Here is a 15620-nt window from a genome sequence, read left to right on the forward strand (position 1 = left end):
ACACACACAGACACACACAGACACACACAGACACACAGACACACACACACAGACACACACAGACACACACAGACACACACAGACACACACAGACACACAGACACACACACACAGACACACACAGACACACACACAGACACACACACAGACACAGACAGACACACACACACACAGACACACACACACAGACACACACACAGACACACACACACAGACACACACACACAGACACACACAGACAGACACACACACAGACACATACACAGACACACACAGACACACACACACAGACACAGACACACACACAGACACACACACAGACACACACACAGACACACACACAGACACACACACAGACACACACACAGACACATAGACACACACACACACACAGACACACACACACAGACACACACACACACAGACACACACACACACACAGACACACACACACACACACAAAACACACTTACACACTCACTTGACACATAAGGCAAGCCCACTTGCTAGCTTCCAAATGCACTCTGGCCTCGTATGGTGTGTATCGATGTAGCCCCGCCCCCTAACCCTCGTCCAAATTTTTGGTTGATTTTGTTTTTGAATGTTGTGCGTTCGTATTGTCTAAAAGTAGCGTAAAAGCAGCTCAGAGGTCCAAATTTTTCCCCTCCAAAATATCAGTGGACGCTTTTAAACACGGAAAATATGCGTTTGGTGTTCTTTCAACACATTTTATATGCTTTTTTTTTTTGCTTAAATTGGATGCAGTCAGCGAAAATGACCTTTTTATTCCCGTTTAATTTTTTTAAATTTTTTGGGTGGCCCCTCCATGCACAACCAAATGATATTTTTATTTTTTTTAAATTTTCATTGTAAAACGATGCACTGCCGCATTGCCATTTTGAGTCTAAAATGTACGGTCCACTTTCAGCCAATGAGAATTCATGTTCAAAAATTGGAAAAGCAAAAAAGAAAAAAAAAAGGAGGAAGAGAACGAGGGAGTGACTGTAAGGGGATGCACGTGTGTTTGTGTACATAATGTAAATGACAAATAGAGACCCGTTAACAGAAATGTATTCATTTTTCTCCAGAGGGAGTGTGCATAGTGTATTTAGAATTTGTAAAGCTTGCATCCTCCTGTCAGACATCCCCATTGGACAAATGTTTGACCATGGCAGACCTCGCTAAACTCGCCTGTTCATTTATGTAAAATACTTTATGTAACCCGAGACACAAAATACATTTTTCCCCTCCTTTGTGTAATTATTCTGTGTATTTGTCTCTGTACTTTTTAAAGGTGCTACAAAATGGTTCACACCCATTAAGACTTGGAGGAAAAAAGCTTTAGAGTTTGTATAAAAACAATTAAAAAGAAAAACTCTGAATAAAATATCACATTTCTAGTTTTTATGCCAGTTCTATAAAGGTACAATTTAAGTTTAATTTTTAATGATGTACAATCATTTCATATTGGAACACTGGTCAGACCGACATTGTGAACTTTAGTCTGGAAAATCTGTATGTCGTTAGATGGACGTGACACCCTAATATTTATCTAATAAATATGTATTCCGATCAAATATCATGTTGGACGTGCCTCTTGATACTTAAATTTAACTTTTTATACAGTAGTTGTAAGGAGAAATTAAGTTGTTGCTTTGTCACGGTAAAAGATGCTAAAAGGAATTGCCGTTCGTAAAAAGGTATGTAGGATGATGTAAAGTACTACATTTTGAAGTTCATATCAAATCATGTTTTAACATTGTTATTTGAAAAATAAGGCCAAGGTGACTTAAACCATCTTAATTAAATTGTGTATAGTACTACTTTTCACAGGGGATTCACTAAATGCTTTCCAATTTAAAATCATTTAAAATCAGAGCGAGAGTGCATAGTTTTATTCCTTCTTAAACTCCAACAATACAAAAACTAGAAAATAATATTTAAAACATGAGTTGGGGGTCGTCCCAATTGCCTGATGAGAAAACTTAATCGTTATGACAGAAAGGAAACATTTTTCAAAAAATAGGACAATACGGCCGGATTTCATGACTTAATATGCTATATATAGCAACAAAAAAAATCAATACAGAAGAGGCAAACTGTACTACACGTGGGAAAAATACTTTTGTTGTACTGCAACTGTATATTCGAAGTCACTTCCTGCCCAAACTACGTGACGTCATACTAGATGCGCCACCCAATGTGACGTGAATATGAGTTAAAGCTAACACTTGAAGCTGCGATGCTAGCCGTGAAAAACCGAATCAAATTCAGCTCCCTCGGCGTTGCTGCGGCGAGATTGCTCTCCTCCGGTCCCACCGAGAACCCAGTCGTCTTTCTGGACATTGAGGCGGACGGGGAGCCTCTGGGGAGAATTATTATTCAGGTACTAAATGCTCTTCGCACGCCGGTTCAACCTTTGGCGTCCGTCCACCTGCAACACCTTGTGCTCAAACTACTGTTTCATCCCGCAGCTCAATGCAGACGTGGTGCCAAAGACTGCAGGTAAAAACGATAGTTCACTTTTTATTTCTATTTTAGAGTGTGGTCAACTCAAACTGGTTTTTATTTCTTAGAGAACTTTCGAGCGTTGTGCACCGGAGAGCATGGCTTTGGCTACAAGGGCTGTGTGTTCCACAGGATCATCCCGCAGTTCATGTGTCAAGTCAGTTCACCGTTACGGTGTTAAAAAGTCTCATTGTTAGGAGTTGGTTTCAATGATGTTTATTGTGGACGCTTTGTTGTCACAGGGAGGCGATTTTACTAACCACAATGGCACAGGAGGCAAGTCGATATACGGGAAAACCTTCAAGGATGAAAACTTTAAGTTAAAGCATACAGAAGCAGGTGAATGACTCACTATTTCAATTTTTTTCATTTTTTTTTTACTATCCATGGGTTAATATAGTATTCATAATCCTTCTTAGTGTATCTTCACACAACTAGGGTTAGTTAATGAGCTGGATTTACAAAAAAAATAAAAAATAATTCCATGTTTCCTTTTGTCCTTTATTTTTTATCTCTGGATGTCCACAAGGTGGCAGCATTGGTAAAATTCCCTCTACTCTACGTACCAGCTATTTGCATTCACTAACTGCTAGGCTACTCTCCAAATGTTTCCCCAATGACTAAATTCATCTTCTTAAACATTGTGTTTTTCATTTTATCCAGGAACTCTGTCAATGGCCAACTCTGGTCCAAACACCAATGGTTCCCAGTTCTTTATCAGCACCACCAAAACTGAATGGTAAGATCTTTTTTTAAATACATTTTTAAGAGAAAAGGGGCGCCTCGGCGATTGAGTGGTTAGCGCGTCGGCCTTACAATGGGAGTCCTGGGTTCTAAAACAACACGCAAAGTGTCAGATGTGGTTTTTCAGTATAAACAACATAAAAAAGTGAGGTTTTTTTCTTCTCTTTTTATTTGAAGAAAAAAACCCGAATATCACTCACACACACAGACATACTTCTTCGTAACCCGTACTACCGCTTCAAATGCCCAGAAGAAGATATAAACCACGATGAAAGAAACCAAGAGGAGTTTTGAAAAGCGTAACCGAAAACCCTAACGCAACTGTTAATGAAATCAGGAAAGGGGAAACCTCCGGAGATTCGAACCGAAACTCAGGAAATAAAGCAAAGTACAGATGCATTCCATTCATTAGCATTAGAAGAAGGCCAAGCTGGAATTTGCCAACAAGGATGGAGGGCGGCATACATAATTCTTTGAGAGCGTTTAATGGTCCGACGAGAAAAGGAAACGATCGGCGTAAGCCGATCTGCCAAACGCAACGTTGGAAACGGCTCGCTTGGCTACGCTCGGGACACGCTCATCAATCTTGCTTGATAACACGTGACGCCGCCTCCTAAATGAGCTCCGACCAAACGTGCATTTCAAAGAAATTGCCCCGAATGTTCTTTGCCGTGCATCAAGATATCGAACCCGAACACTGCCAGAAACAACAAAGGAATTGAGCAAATGGAACGTATTCAACTTAAACCCTAGAGAGCATGAGTTTTACTCGGCGCTGAAGAAAAAAAAGGGCTATTTTCCAGAAGCTGTCCTTCCCTCCCAGTCCACACAGATTGGACTTGATAAGAAAAAGCTCAACTTTTACACCCGGTTCAGAAAAAGATGATCAAAATATGGGACGTCTCTCATTTTAATGGAATGATTGTATTTTGCGGGCAGGCTGGACGGCAAGCACGTGGTCTTCGGACGGGTCACGTCGGGTATGGACGTGGTCACCGCCATGGAAGCGTTTGGGATACACGACGGTGGCGTGCTCAAGAAAATTGTCGTGGTGGATTGCGGGCAAGTCCAATAAAATCAGGCCAACGGTCCTTTCACGTCCAAAAGGTTCAAATTTCAAGAAAACGTCACGTACTTTGTGGACATTGGATCTTGGATCTTAGGCTGTTACCCCCCGCTGTTTTTTAACCTTCCTGAAAAACAGTCAGTGGCTTTTTTTAGACGCCACCGCTTCCCGTCCGACCCGGCGGGAAGTGACATCAGGTGACATCGAGCGGCGAGTCTCGGCCTAAATCTTTGCGCTGGAAGACATATTTTTGCGCTAATGCGTCAGGCTTATGGAGCTGACGCTTTATGAAAGCAAATAATTGAAACGCCTGGGGTCAAATGAGAAACATCTGTACCCTGACCTTCCGCCAGTGTTTGTTTGCATTCTCACGTTACGCCGTTTCCGTGGAGACGCATTTTCCCAGCTTGAAATGTTGTAACAAAGATTTGGCTCGGTCGGCTCTTAACGTGGCTGCCATGCATGAAAACTCCAAAACATCTCCAGTCATTATTTACTTTTATAGCCAGTAAACGTCCACTTTTGTCACTTGAATATTTTTAGATTTAGTGTCTCTCAGAAAAATCTGACAGAACACCAGCTTGTGTCCATAGTCATCTTAGGTAGACATCAGCACCCCCGTGAACCTCGTGAGGACAAACTAAAAAAAATGATGTATTAGTATTATATTAGGAGCATGTAAAATATGATATGTAATAAAATATTACCCCTATATGTCCTCTGTGATGCATGTTTTTTTTAAAGGAGATAGAACATTTTAGGACTTAGTGAAAAATATTCAAACTAATGAGACATTTTATACTGTACTGCTGAATGATGAGTTTATAAAATGACATTTATGATCAAATTGTCTATTCCATTATTCCATATAACGATACAAATGTGCATTTAATTCAGCCTTAGAAAATAAATAATGCTAATTATTTACTCAACAATGCAATGGATAATAAAAAATGGCTAACCTGATATTTTTATTCTTAGTTTCTATAAAAATGCTTAATGTCTTAACATAATACATATAATTTGATTGTGTCTTTCTCGGCATATTAATCATCGTGAAATGTATTGTTTGCTTTCTCCGAAAACCACTCAATCCAAATAGACTTATCTTTCCCGGCTGTACAGTTAATGTGATGTTATTTATTTTTTCTCTCATAAATGCAATAATCTGTCCCATAATGTCATTATAATTTGTTGTATGTGGAATATTGACGGGTTGAAATGTGAATACCGTCCACCATTTTATGGCACTTATAACCGATGTTAGCCTGAAACCTCCAATTTCCCCCAAAATAAATATTCCCTAATCTTCATTCCAATTTTTTAGCATTTAGCATTAGCAAACCTTGGTCAGTATATGCCAAATTTTGTCTTAATTTAAAAACACACACAAGCAAGCCCCCAAAAAGGAAGGCTGACGTTAAGTCCGATTTTTATTCATCAAAGTAGACACAACTAGGGCGCTAAAACTTTATTTTTTTGTCTAGCTAACAAAATAAGGCACAGTTTGGAATGCCATTTGATGGACACCAAGCAACAACAACAACAAAGTCCTTCATATTCTCCCCAAAAAAACCTCCCGAACCAGAGTTTTCTCTCCTGCCGGTTTGTTTTTTTCCAAAACGTGGCGTCACAAGCGACTCACGCGTACATTCCGTAAATAATACAAATGTAATACTGCCACTAAAAATAAAATTAAATAAGAAAAGGACTTTTCTGATTGCAGCCACTTCAGACTTGCACATGCAAACGGTCAACAAGGACTTTTTTGTGGTGAGTCAACACGGATTTGACATCCCATAATCCATCCGCAACGGCCAAGAGGGCTCTCACAGTTTTTATCGGGACATTCTGTACGGATGACAATTTTTTTTCTCCGGAAAATAACTCCACAAACAGTTTGTATATCAGCGCATAATTAGTAACACAATGCGAGTTATTGAACGACGACCATAACAAAAACACTGACCTATTTTGGAGTCAATTATGTACCAGCTTCTTTTCCAATAACTTTCATCAATATTTTCCCCGTAGTGTAACTTTGCATACAAAAAAAGTATAGCCCAAAAAAACAAACATAAATACTTTTGCAGATTATTGTAAAATATCCTGAAAAAAAGAAAAAACTCCCAGAAAAAATGACTTCTCAGCCACACACACACAAAAAGGCTGTAATATTTCATAACACTGAAAATGGCCATCAAATATATACATAAACAGTCATTTGTCCATAAAAAATATGTATCATAACTCAAGTTAGATTGCTATAAAAATGTTCTACGTCTTGCAAAATACACATACTGTATATACGCTCTTTTTTTTTAATAGGCTATATATACTGAAATGCTAATAGAAAAGTCAAGTATACATTTCATTTAAAAAGACAAAAGAGATTTCTATTTCTTTTCAAAAGATTTTTTTTTTACGGCGTCACTTTTCATTTTTTTGCATGAAACCAAACTCAAAATAGGAAGCAAACAAATGTTTTTTGTCTTCTATCATCAGCATTTGTCGGTTAAATATTTTTTATAGCGTGTTTTCATGCATAGTGGCCCAGATGGAACACTATTTTTTTGCTAAAGAAAGAAAAATATATTGTTTCATCGGATGCGTTGCATTGCATTGTGGGTAAAAATAGGAGCTGGCGCTGTTGCTACAATTGCTACGTCGGTCCGAATGAGCTAACTGCTCGTCATTTAGGCTTTATTTCGTGACGTAAACAAGAGTTGATTTATAAAAAAAACATTTAATGGGTGCTTGCGACTTATAGTTTCGAGTTTTCCAAAACAAAATAACCAAAAAAATGTAGTGTTTTTTCATTCTTTTTCTCTCCCGCTTACCCTCTTGAATATCTTGGGGGTGCTAGAGCTATAAGGTGGAGTTTTTCCTCATCCTGCTATTAATTTCAATGCGGTTGGCACCAGTAGGCGCCCAATCCGTTTGAACTGGGAGGGATGGCAGCGTTCATATGGTATATTGGTTCTATTTATCCAATCTTTTCCAGACCCGCGTCTCATTTTAAGACAATTTTAAAACAATTGCACGACAACGAACACACCTTGACTTCTTTTTTTTTTGCGAACTCACCCAAGGCACAAATGAAATATGACAATATCAAAATAGTACGGCAGCTTTAAAAAAAGTGTACTATAAAAAATGTTTCCTGACATTTATGCTAAGGCAGTCAAAACCACATTGTTTGAATCCTCTGTAATTGATTCCAATCTAGTACTGTTGTAAAACAGTTTAAAAAAAATTAAAAAATAAAAATAAAGCCATCCTAAAACCAGCTGTCACATTCCATAAATCCTCACAATACTTGTAAGTATTAAGGCCACACTGAAAAGAAATACAACTAGCATACTTTTTACGAGCAAAAATAATCAAATCCAATTGTAAAATTAATTCATTACAGAATACATTTTAGTTCTGAGCTTTTTGTAACATAATAGGCAAAGAATTAAAAAAAAATCTTGTATAACTGTCAATGTTGTATTTTTCTTTGAATGTTAAATGACTTTTGGTAGGATATATGTATTTCTTATTTTATGATAGGACTTTTTCATAATGTCTTTTCTAATATTCATTTTTTTCTGTTCTTGTCAACCAATTGCGCATAAAATATTTGTAAAAAAGCGACAAGATGATAAAAAGAATACATGCAACGAGACAAAATCTATCAGCAAAGGCTCAAATGAAATCATATTATTAATAAGGATTGTTGTTAGTCATAGTAGTAGTATTGAAATATTGTTTTTAACTCATAAAAAGGTTTAGCAATCATTTGTCCACGATTACTTGAGATCATGAATATGTAATCATTATAATTATTGAAAAACGCCCTGGACATATTGTTTCTATATTTCAGGGTGGCCCTAATATTGCACCTGATGTCAACCAACGTCTATTGCTCCTCCTCTTTTTGTACTCGCCTAGCCTTTTAAATGGCCGCTTTCCAAGCCCCGCCCCCCTCTTAGCACTCAGCTGTTGCACATAACTTTCAATATTTTCCATTTAAAAAGTTTCACCGCCTCCAGCAAACTGGAATACATTTAAATATAGATTCAGCCTCTACATGAAAAGCCCCATTTATAAAATATTTTTAAAAAAAAGTCCATACCAGAATCGGCACGGATGGTTCGTCTGACATCATGTAACCATTATATGCGGCTCTTTTTTTCTCTCGAAAGACACGTTGAAGCAGTTAGGCGACCATGCGGCGTACAAACGTTAGAAAACTTTTTTTTTTGTTCAAAGTCGAATTGCACACTGGGAAATAAATAGTCGCGCTTAAGCTGGGGATGTTTGTCACAGTATCCCGCCGTTAATTCACAGTTAATGTTGACCCTAAATGCCATGATGCGTATGCTTTTTATATACAAGACGGGGATCGGTCGCTGTCGGTGGGCGGGGAAATGGAGGACGGATTTTTTTGTAAACACCAAGGTGACGAACAAAGCCCTACGTGAGCTCATCTATGACATCATTGAGAAAAGGCTCAAAGCTGATTGGACACCAGCGGCTTTATAACCGCCGCTTCCCCAATGTCACTCACCTCCAGGGGTGTCAAAGGTCGGCGGGCCACCATTTTGTTCATTTTGCCCCCAAAAAGTCAAACACCCGGCCGCCATTGACGGCGCTAGACGGACGTCGGTACGCCGCCTCCCGGTCGAAATGGGTTGGACGTCTAACGCCGTCAATGCGTTTGCACGCGGCCAGTTGAAGGCGATTGGACATCTGTTGTGGTCGATGAGTTCATTTGGAAAGTGGGCGTCGGGAAGCAGCCCGCAGGCCGTACGTTTGACACCCCCGTCTTTGAAGGGTCGGAGCGGAGGGTGACGAATCCTCGCGGCGACGGGAGACGTTTTATTGCACGCGGCGACAGTAGTAACCCAGGACTTTGCATTTCTCGCACAGGTGTTGGGGGTGCTCTTTGCTCTGGTCCGACACGTCCAGGCCGTCCGGCTTCTCCAACGGACGCTGAGGACGCAACACACAAGTAAAAGTAAGTCATGCGTATCACAGATTTTTTTGTTGGGTTTACTATAGCTTTCGATTCCCTCCCACGTTCGGCGCCGGCCAACGGGGCTCCGAATATGAAACGTAATGATCAAACGGTGCTTTCAAATTTGCCGCCGGTCGGCTAGCTCATTTCGGGGCCCTAACCGTGACCCTTGTGAGGATAAGCAGTGTGATATATGAATTTGTTTCAATGACTGTGGATCCGTGTCTTTATTTTTGAATACTTTTTGACGGGATTTCTCTCGTTTGACGTGTTTTTCGGACAATCGGTCGATTTGCCAAATAATGCATAATGAAGAAGAACAAAGTAGATAGAAGTCGCATTTTTGGGACGAAGACACGGCACAAAACGGGCTAAATAGGCATCTGTTAATGCAACAGTTTTTCAGATACTATGAATGATGGGCTGTTGATGTTAGAGGGATAAAAACAAATAGCATTTGAGTATTTGTCTTATTGCAGGCCTAGTCAAAGCATGGGAAAATGTGCGACTTATAGTACGGGGAATACGGTCAGTGGTTTAGGTTTGTAAAAATGGGCGGTAGTTTCAAATCAAAGCTCCCCGTTTGGGGCGCTGAAAAGAATCCCGAGCAAGTCCACTAATTCAAAAGGCAATCCAGTGTTTTTATTAGGGGTTTTTGTTGTTGTTCTTGGAGTGGAGAGCGTAGCGCCTGTTTTGCTAAAAGACGTTAGGATGAACAACGAGCTGCCATTTATGAGATTTTTACAAGGTTCGTATCCTTTCGGATGACGTCTCAGACATTGTTGCGCTTCGTAAATCTTGTTTATCTTGGCCTCCGCTTTAGCTGAACAAACAGCCCGCCCATTTATAAAGGCTGTGTTTTTTTTCGGCGTTTCTGCGAGGAGACATCTGTCTTTTAAGATGTGAAGCAGAGACGCTTTTATGTGGATGACGGCGGCCGGACTATTAGCTGCAACGTGGAGGCGCTTGCCGCCGTCCGCAAGTTATGCGCTTGATGTAAAACGCCAACTCCTCGACGACTGGTTTCGTTTTCGTGCGCACGGACCAAAAACCCTCTTCAAATGAGGACAGTTAAGGACATTTTTATTAAGGGTGCTCCTTGCATAGATACAAAAAAGAAAGAAAACGCCAGGTAGAAATTCATCTTTTAGTGGGTCAGTTGTCCTGCATCTCATCATCGCTTATTTTGGCCGTTATTGTCCTTTTTTGTGGTCGTATTGCTAACATGTTAAAAACACCTTTCCTCACCATCCTCTTCTTCTCCTGAGCTTGGTCTAGTACTAGCGTTCATCTCACAACAGCGCCCCCATTTTCCGTGGTGGTCGGGTGGTGTGATTACAGTTTAAAATGATCGAATTTTTATGGAACGTTTTTCATATTATCATTGACACAAATTATTTCAGCATAATTATCGTGATAGTTTTATCGCCCAGCTCTAGCTAAAAGTATGAAAGTCCCGTTTCAGATGAATAGATGTGGAATTTGTTAGTTGGAAGCTTTTAAAAGCCCAATGCGCCACCAATCTAGTTGACATTCAGTGTCCAATGACTTCCCCGGGGGACTACAAAATGCAGCCGCGTAACGGAGCGTATTTTCTTGAAAAGCCATCGGCGCATACGCCGACCGACATCCACGTTTAACCTACCTGCTTGTGCGGGTAGACGTTGATATGGCACTTGATACATTCTTGTCCCATGTTGGCCCACGAGTTGCCGCTCATCCACTTCCTTTTACACTTGGGACATTTGTACTCGCCAAAGCATCTTTTCTTGCCCTGGTAAGGCGTCAAGCCTTCTCCTTTGGGTCGGGCCTACACACACACACACAAAAGCCATAGAATTTTAATTAAAATATTTTTCCCTTTTCCATCCTGTGTTGAAAAGGAAAGGTGTTTGAGGGATGAACGCCATCTAGTGTTAAATCGGAGAATGTAGACTGAATGTAAGCTTCTTTTGTGGGCCGTTTGCACTGTTATTTCCTGTGGGCCAATAAGACGTAGTTTGGCTGTAAAATTTCAGTATTTCTTTTTCTATTTGTTCTGCAAATTTTGTTTCCGTCTTGTAAATATATATATATATATATATATATATATATATATATATATATATAATATTCCATTTTTTATAGATCTAAAACAATGTTTATTTTAGCTTTTTTTAAATATATTTTTAGATTTTACCAAATGATTTTTGAACTAAAAACACAGAAAAAATGGATTTAAAAATGACAATTATTGATTTAAAAGGGGGAAAATCAGGAAATTTAATATACATCTATAGTCTTCATTTTAATTTGATCCTAAAAGAGAAAGTCGGCACTCATCAGTTACTTTCTCGGGTCGCACAAAATGATGCGGCGGACCAGATTTGGCCCCCGGGCCGCCACTTTGACACCTGTGGTATAGAGTCTACCGTAGTGTATAGACAATTAAGATTTTGAATCACAAAAACTCGCAATCAAAGATGATTTTTTAAAATGTGAAACCTATTGTATGTATTCCAATATCTTTATTTTGTTGCTATTTCAACTAGGAAAGTCGTAATGATGTTTCACCACCATTAATGGCGAAAGACGTCCAATCCAACTTGACTGATCAAATGGCAGCGGATGAATCAATACTGAAAAAAATATACATATTTTAAAAAGCCCGTCTTTACCAAATGAAAGAATTTCAAGTCGACCCTGCCGACCTCGCGGATTTTTCTGAAAGTCCCTCTCGGACTTTGGACAGCCTCGCTTTCCAGTCACGACAATAACATCGGATAAACGGGCGTGTCCCCCCTCGCTCGTCATTATGACGACCTCTACCGATCTGCACGCTTTTTTTTTGGTTAATGAGGCACGCAATGGCCGCAGCTGCGGGATGAAATCATCGCCGGCGTTCTCGTGAGGACGCTGATGGAGAACAGTCGCCCCGGAGAAAGCGAGCCGGGAGGAGCCCTCGTTGGCAACGCCATTAAAGCCGGCGGCACCAGGGAGGGAGGGACGCACGGACGGGCGGGCGCGAGCCGCTGGCATTTGCAAATAAATACATGTCGTCAAGTGGAGGAATTTATGCGCGCTGGCTTATTCGCAGAAGATTAGAAATTGAACAGAACAAGATGCTCGTGAGTCATCTTTCCCTTCGCATTATCCCAAGGGTTAAAAAAATTGAGAAGGCATGAAAAAGTCAAACAAGGCGAGGAAAAGGTCTTTGTTTATAAGAGCTAGATTTGAACAATTTTTTTTTAAGAAAGTTTCCCAAAAGTTCGCTTTTCAACATCTGGACAAATAAACAATATTTCTTACAAAGCAATCACTCAAGTTAGACTGTTTCTTCAAAATATTATTGAACAAAAACTCAAGTACAAGTTTAAAAAAAGCATGAAAACAATACTCAAGTAATGAGTACCGTATTTTCACCACTATAAGGCGCACATAAAAGTCTTAAATTTTCTCCAAAATAGACAGGGCGCCTTATAATCCAGTGGGCTTTATATATGGAGCAATACTAAAATTGTTATCACGATAAAATAAAATAAATCAGTGGATAGGACGACTACGGCAAGCAGCCCCCGACTACTATTTTCCCGTAGATAAAGTACTGCGCAGTGACTGCTGGGATATAGAGTTTTTTTGTCAATACACCCAATGGATTGTGGCCTGGCGATCGGCATCAACACAGTTGCAAACCATGGAAGACAGCCTTGGAATAGTTACGCTAGCTACTAGCTAGCTACTATTTGCGAATGGAATGTGGCCGCCTGGACGAACGTATTAAACTCAGCGTTTTCGATGACTCATTTGGACAATTGTTCAATTCGGACACAGAAAATGAAGACTTTGATGGATTTGTGGGTGATGATGACGTGAGTACGTTGTAAAATGCTTAAATAAAGTACAACCCAACTCAGTCTTGCTTCCGTTGCCTTTTTAAAAAACGTGTTTTTAGCGTGCATTTGGTGCATGTAGCACCAAATGAGTGTGTTCGCCATTGTAGTATATTGGTACTATTAGTGCAAAGTTATCACAGCCGTCAATCTGGGTGTATTGACAAAAGGACTATATATCCCAGCAGTCACTGCGCACCAGAAATAGCGTCTGGGGCCGCTTCCGTAGCCAGCGCTATTACGGTTCGATATTCATCCATAAATAATATATATATATGCCATGCCTGGCTGCGTCTAAAAGAACGCTGCGTCCTTTGTGTGTGTAAAATACAGAAATAGCACTCGTTATTGACACTGCGGCTAAAAAATACGATGCGGCGAATAGTCGTGAAAATACGGTAACTTACAATTTCACATAACGTATTTTTTAAAATCAAAAACACGTTCGCAGTTAAACCAGATTGACACGGCAACACACTTGTAACCGAACAAACAAATTTAAATGAACTCGGATTAATATATACAGACACACTCAAACATACGTTTAAGGTAACTTTACACAAACTGAATTCTAATTTGGTTTTAATTTTTTTTACCTTTATTTCGTGACGTAAAGCAGAGTTGATTAAAAAAAACATTTTATGGGTGCTTGTGATTTATAGTTTGGAGTTTTCCCCCAAAAAATAACCAAAAAGACTTGACGGCGATCATCGATCGGCATGTTGTCAAAATTCCCGGCAAGACGGCACATTGTTTTGATTAGCGCCTTTGACGTTTGGGCCATATTTTCCCCCAGCGCGGAGGAGGTGTAGGGTCACCGAGGCGGGGGTGCCGGCGCATTCCCCGGCTTTCCTCGCTTCGTCCGGCTCGCACGTGACGCCAGTCGTAGCAGCTGTAATCAGCAGCATCTGGCGCCGTCTTACCCGACGTCAAGCGTCGACACGGACCAAGGCCGCTAGGGGCGCCGAAGCCGGTGACTTGGACCTGGAAAATGTGACTTTGCGCCAAACAAGACGAGGCGTGGTGACATTTTGTTTGGTTGCGCTTTGTCTGTTTGGACATTGCAATTCTGGATGAAACTGAAATTTGAAAAAAAACCTTCTATTTCGTATTGACTATTTTACACCAAAAGATGGTGGTCTTCTGCCCGGAAGGTAAAGTATCACCATTTTGATATATCGTCGCAACCCTATTATGTCGTATTGCCAACAAAGAAATCAAGGGCCGATGTATTAGTGCACGTGTGTTAAAGTGGCGGCCCGGGGGCCAAATCTGGCCTGCCGCATCATTTTGTGTGGCCCGGGAAAGTAAATGATGAGTGCCGACTTTATGTTTTAGGATCAAATTCAAATGAAGAGTATGGATGTAGTATATTAAATTTCCTGATTTTTCCCACTTTTAAATAAATAATTGTCATTTTTTTAATCATTTTTTTTCTGGGTTTTTAGTTCAAAAATCATTTTGTAAAATCTAAAAATATTTTTAAAAAAAAAGCTAAAATAAAAATGCTTTTAGATCTATTAAAAACTGAGTATTCAGGGCTTTTAATCCAGTTCTTTTAATCCATTTATAAAACAATAAAATCTCAATATGATATCTAAAAAGGTCCGGCCCACGTGAAAACAAGTTGACGTTAAAGCGGCCCGTGAACCAACCCAAGTCTGTCTGACACCCTTGCATTAGTGGGATGAACAAAATGAATCATTCGTCTTGTAACAATTAATGATGGTCCCATTCGGCGTCCAATACGAATATTTTTGGAGTATCGGACAGAATCACACAGATCGGATCCAATTTGTTGTATTTTCAGTTCTGATTCTCGGCTACTGGAAATCAAACCACTAGGCATAAAGAAGAAAAATGGTTAAAAGTAGCAGATCATTGTTTCTGTAAACATAGCATTTCTTGACTTGAATACAAGCAAAGCCACTTGCCATTTACCAGTCAGTCTCTTGATCTTTTGCATAGTTTCGGCAATTGGATTGGATCGGAAGTCCAAAAGTCCCCATTGGCGATGCCGGCCTGCCCACACCGGTCAAACTCTGACCGCAACGTCAACGTTCACAGCAAGTCTGGATTCTCAAATCAAATCAAATTTCCCCTGCGTCCATGTTGTCCGTTTTCCAGCCAGATCGAGATAGCAACACCTCCTTTTCCTCGCTAGCTAGCTAAACTTGACTTTTGGCCTCGCTCTACACCGCCGTACGCTTTCGGGACGGCTCGTGGCTCGCAACCCGCGCCCGCCAAACTAACCCTCTGCCGTTGTAAGACTCATTGGATTGGATCCAGGCAGATTCCCATCGAATGCGTTCCAAAAACAGATGAGCGACTGGAATGAATGTTGTGTAAATTTCTACCAGAGTCCGACACTAAAAGTGCCTCGGCCACATGCGCTAACAAGACCGTAAATTTTGGAATACAGCGTCGT

General features: G+C 40.2%; 2 protein-coding genes across 3 annotated transcripts in view; one reads left to right on the top strand and one right to left on the bottom strand.

Moving 5' to 3' along the window:
- Nucleotides 1-2189: 2189 nt before the first annotated feature.
- On the top strand, nucleotides 2190-4947 carry ppifa (peptidylprolyl isomerase Fa). Its single transcript, XM_077612731.1, has 6 exons — nucleotides 2190-2386; nucleotides 2475-2505; nucleotides 2577-2665; nucleotides 2751-2847; nucleotides 3172-3247; nucleotides 4192-4947. Exons 1-6 carry the CDS (start codon nucleotides 2243-2245, stop codon nucleotides 4325-4327), a joined length of 573 nt encoding a protein of 190 aa, XP_077468857.1. The 5' UTR covers nucleotides 2190-2242; the 3' UTR covers nucleotides 4328-4947.
- A 3556-nt stretch (nucleotides 4948-8503) lies between these two features.
- Nucleotides 8504-15620, bottom strand: part of zcchc24 (zinc finger, CCHC domain containing 24) — a 30022-nt gene continuing 22905 nt past the window's right edge. For both annotated transcript variants that reach the window (XM_077612725.1, XM_077612724.1), the window contains exons 3-4: nucleotides 10969-11133; nucleotides 8504-9298 (exon numbers count right to left, since the gene is read on the bottom strand). In XM_077612725.1, coding sequence (XP_077468851.1) covers nucleotides 9185-9298; nucleotides 10969-11133 — 279 coding nt within the window. In that variant the 3' untranslated portion in view covers nucleotides 8504-9184. The remainder of the gene's footprint in view (nucleotides 9299-10968; nucleotides 11134-15620) is intronic.

This window comes from Stigmatopora argus, chromosome 11 (assembly GCF_051989625.1).
Source record: "Stigmatopora argus isolate UIUO_Sarg chromosome 11, RoL_Sarg_1.0, whole genome shotgun sequence".
In the NCBI taxonomy this organism is placed as follows: Eukaryota; Metazoa; Chordata; class Actinopteri; order Syngnathiformes; family Syngnathidae; genus Stigmatopora; species Stigmatopora argus.

Excerpts from the sequence above, each read along its gene's own strand:
- ppifa (XM_077612731.1), top strand. The coding sequence starts at position 2,243 with ATGCTAGCCGTGAAAAACCGAATCAAATTCAGCTCCCTCGGCGTTGCT. Across the intron at positions 2,506-2,576 it reads CGTGGTGCCAAAGACTGCAG|AGAACTTTCGAGCGTTGTGC; the intron begins GTAAAAACGATA and ends TTTATTTCTTAG. Across the intron at positions 3,248-4,191 it reads AGCACCACCAAAACTGAATG|GCTGGACGGCAAGCACGTGG; the intron begins GTAAGATCTTTT and ends TTTTGCGGGCAG.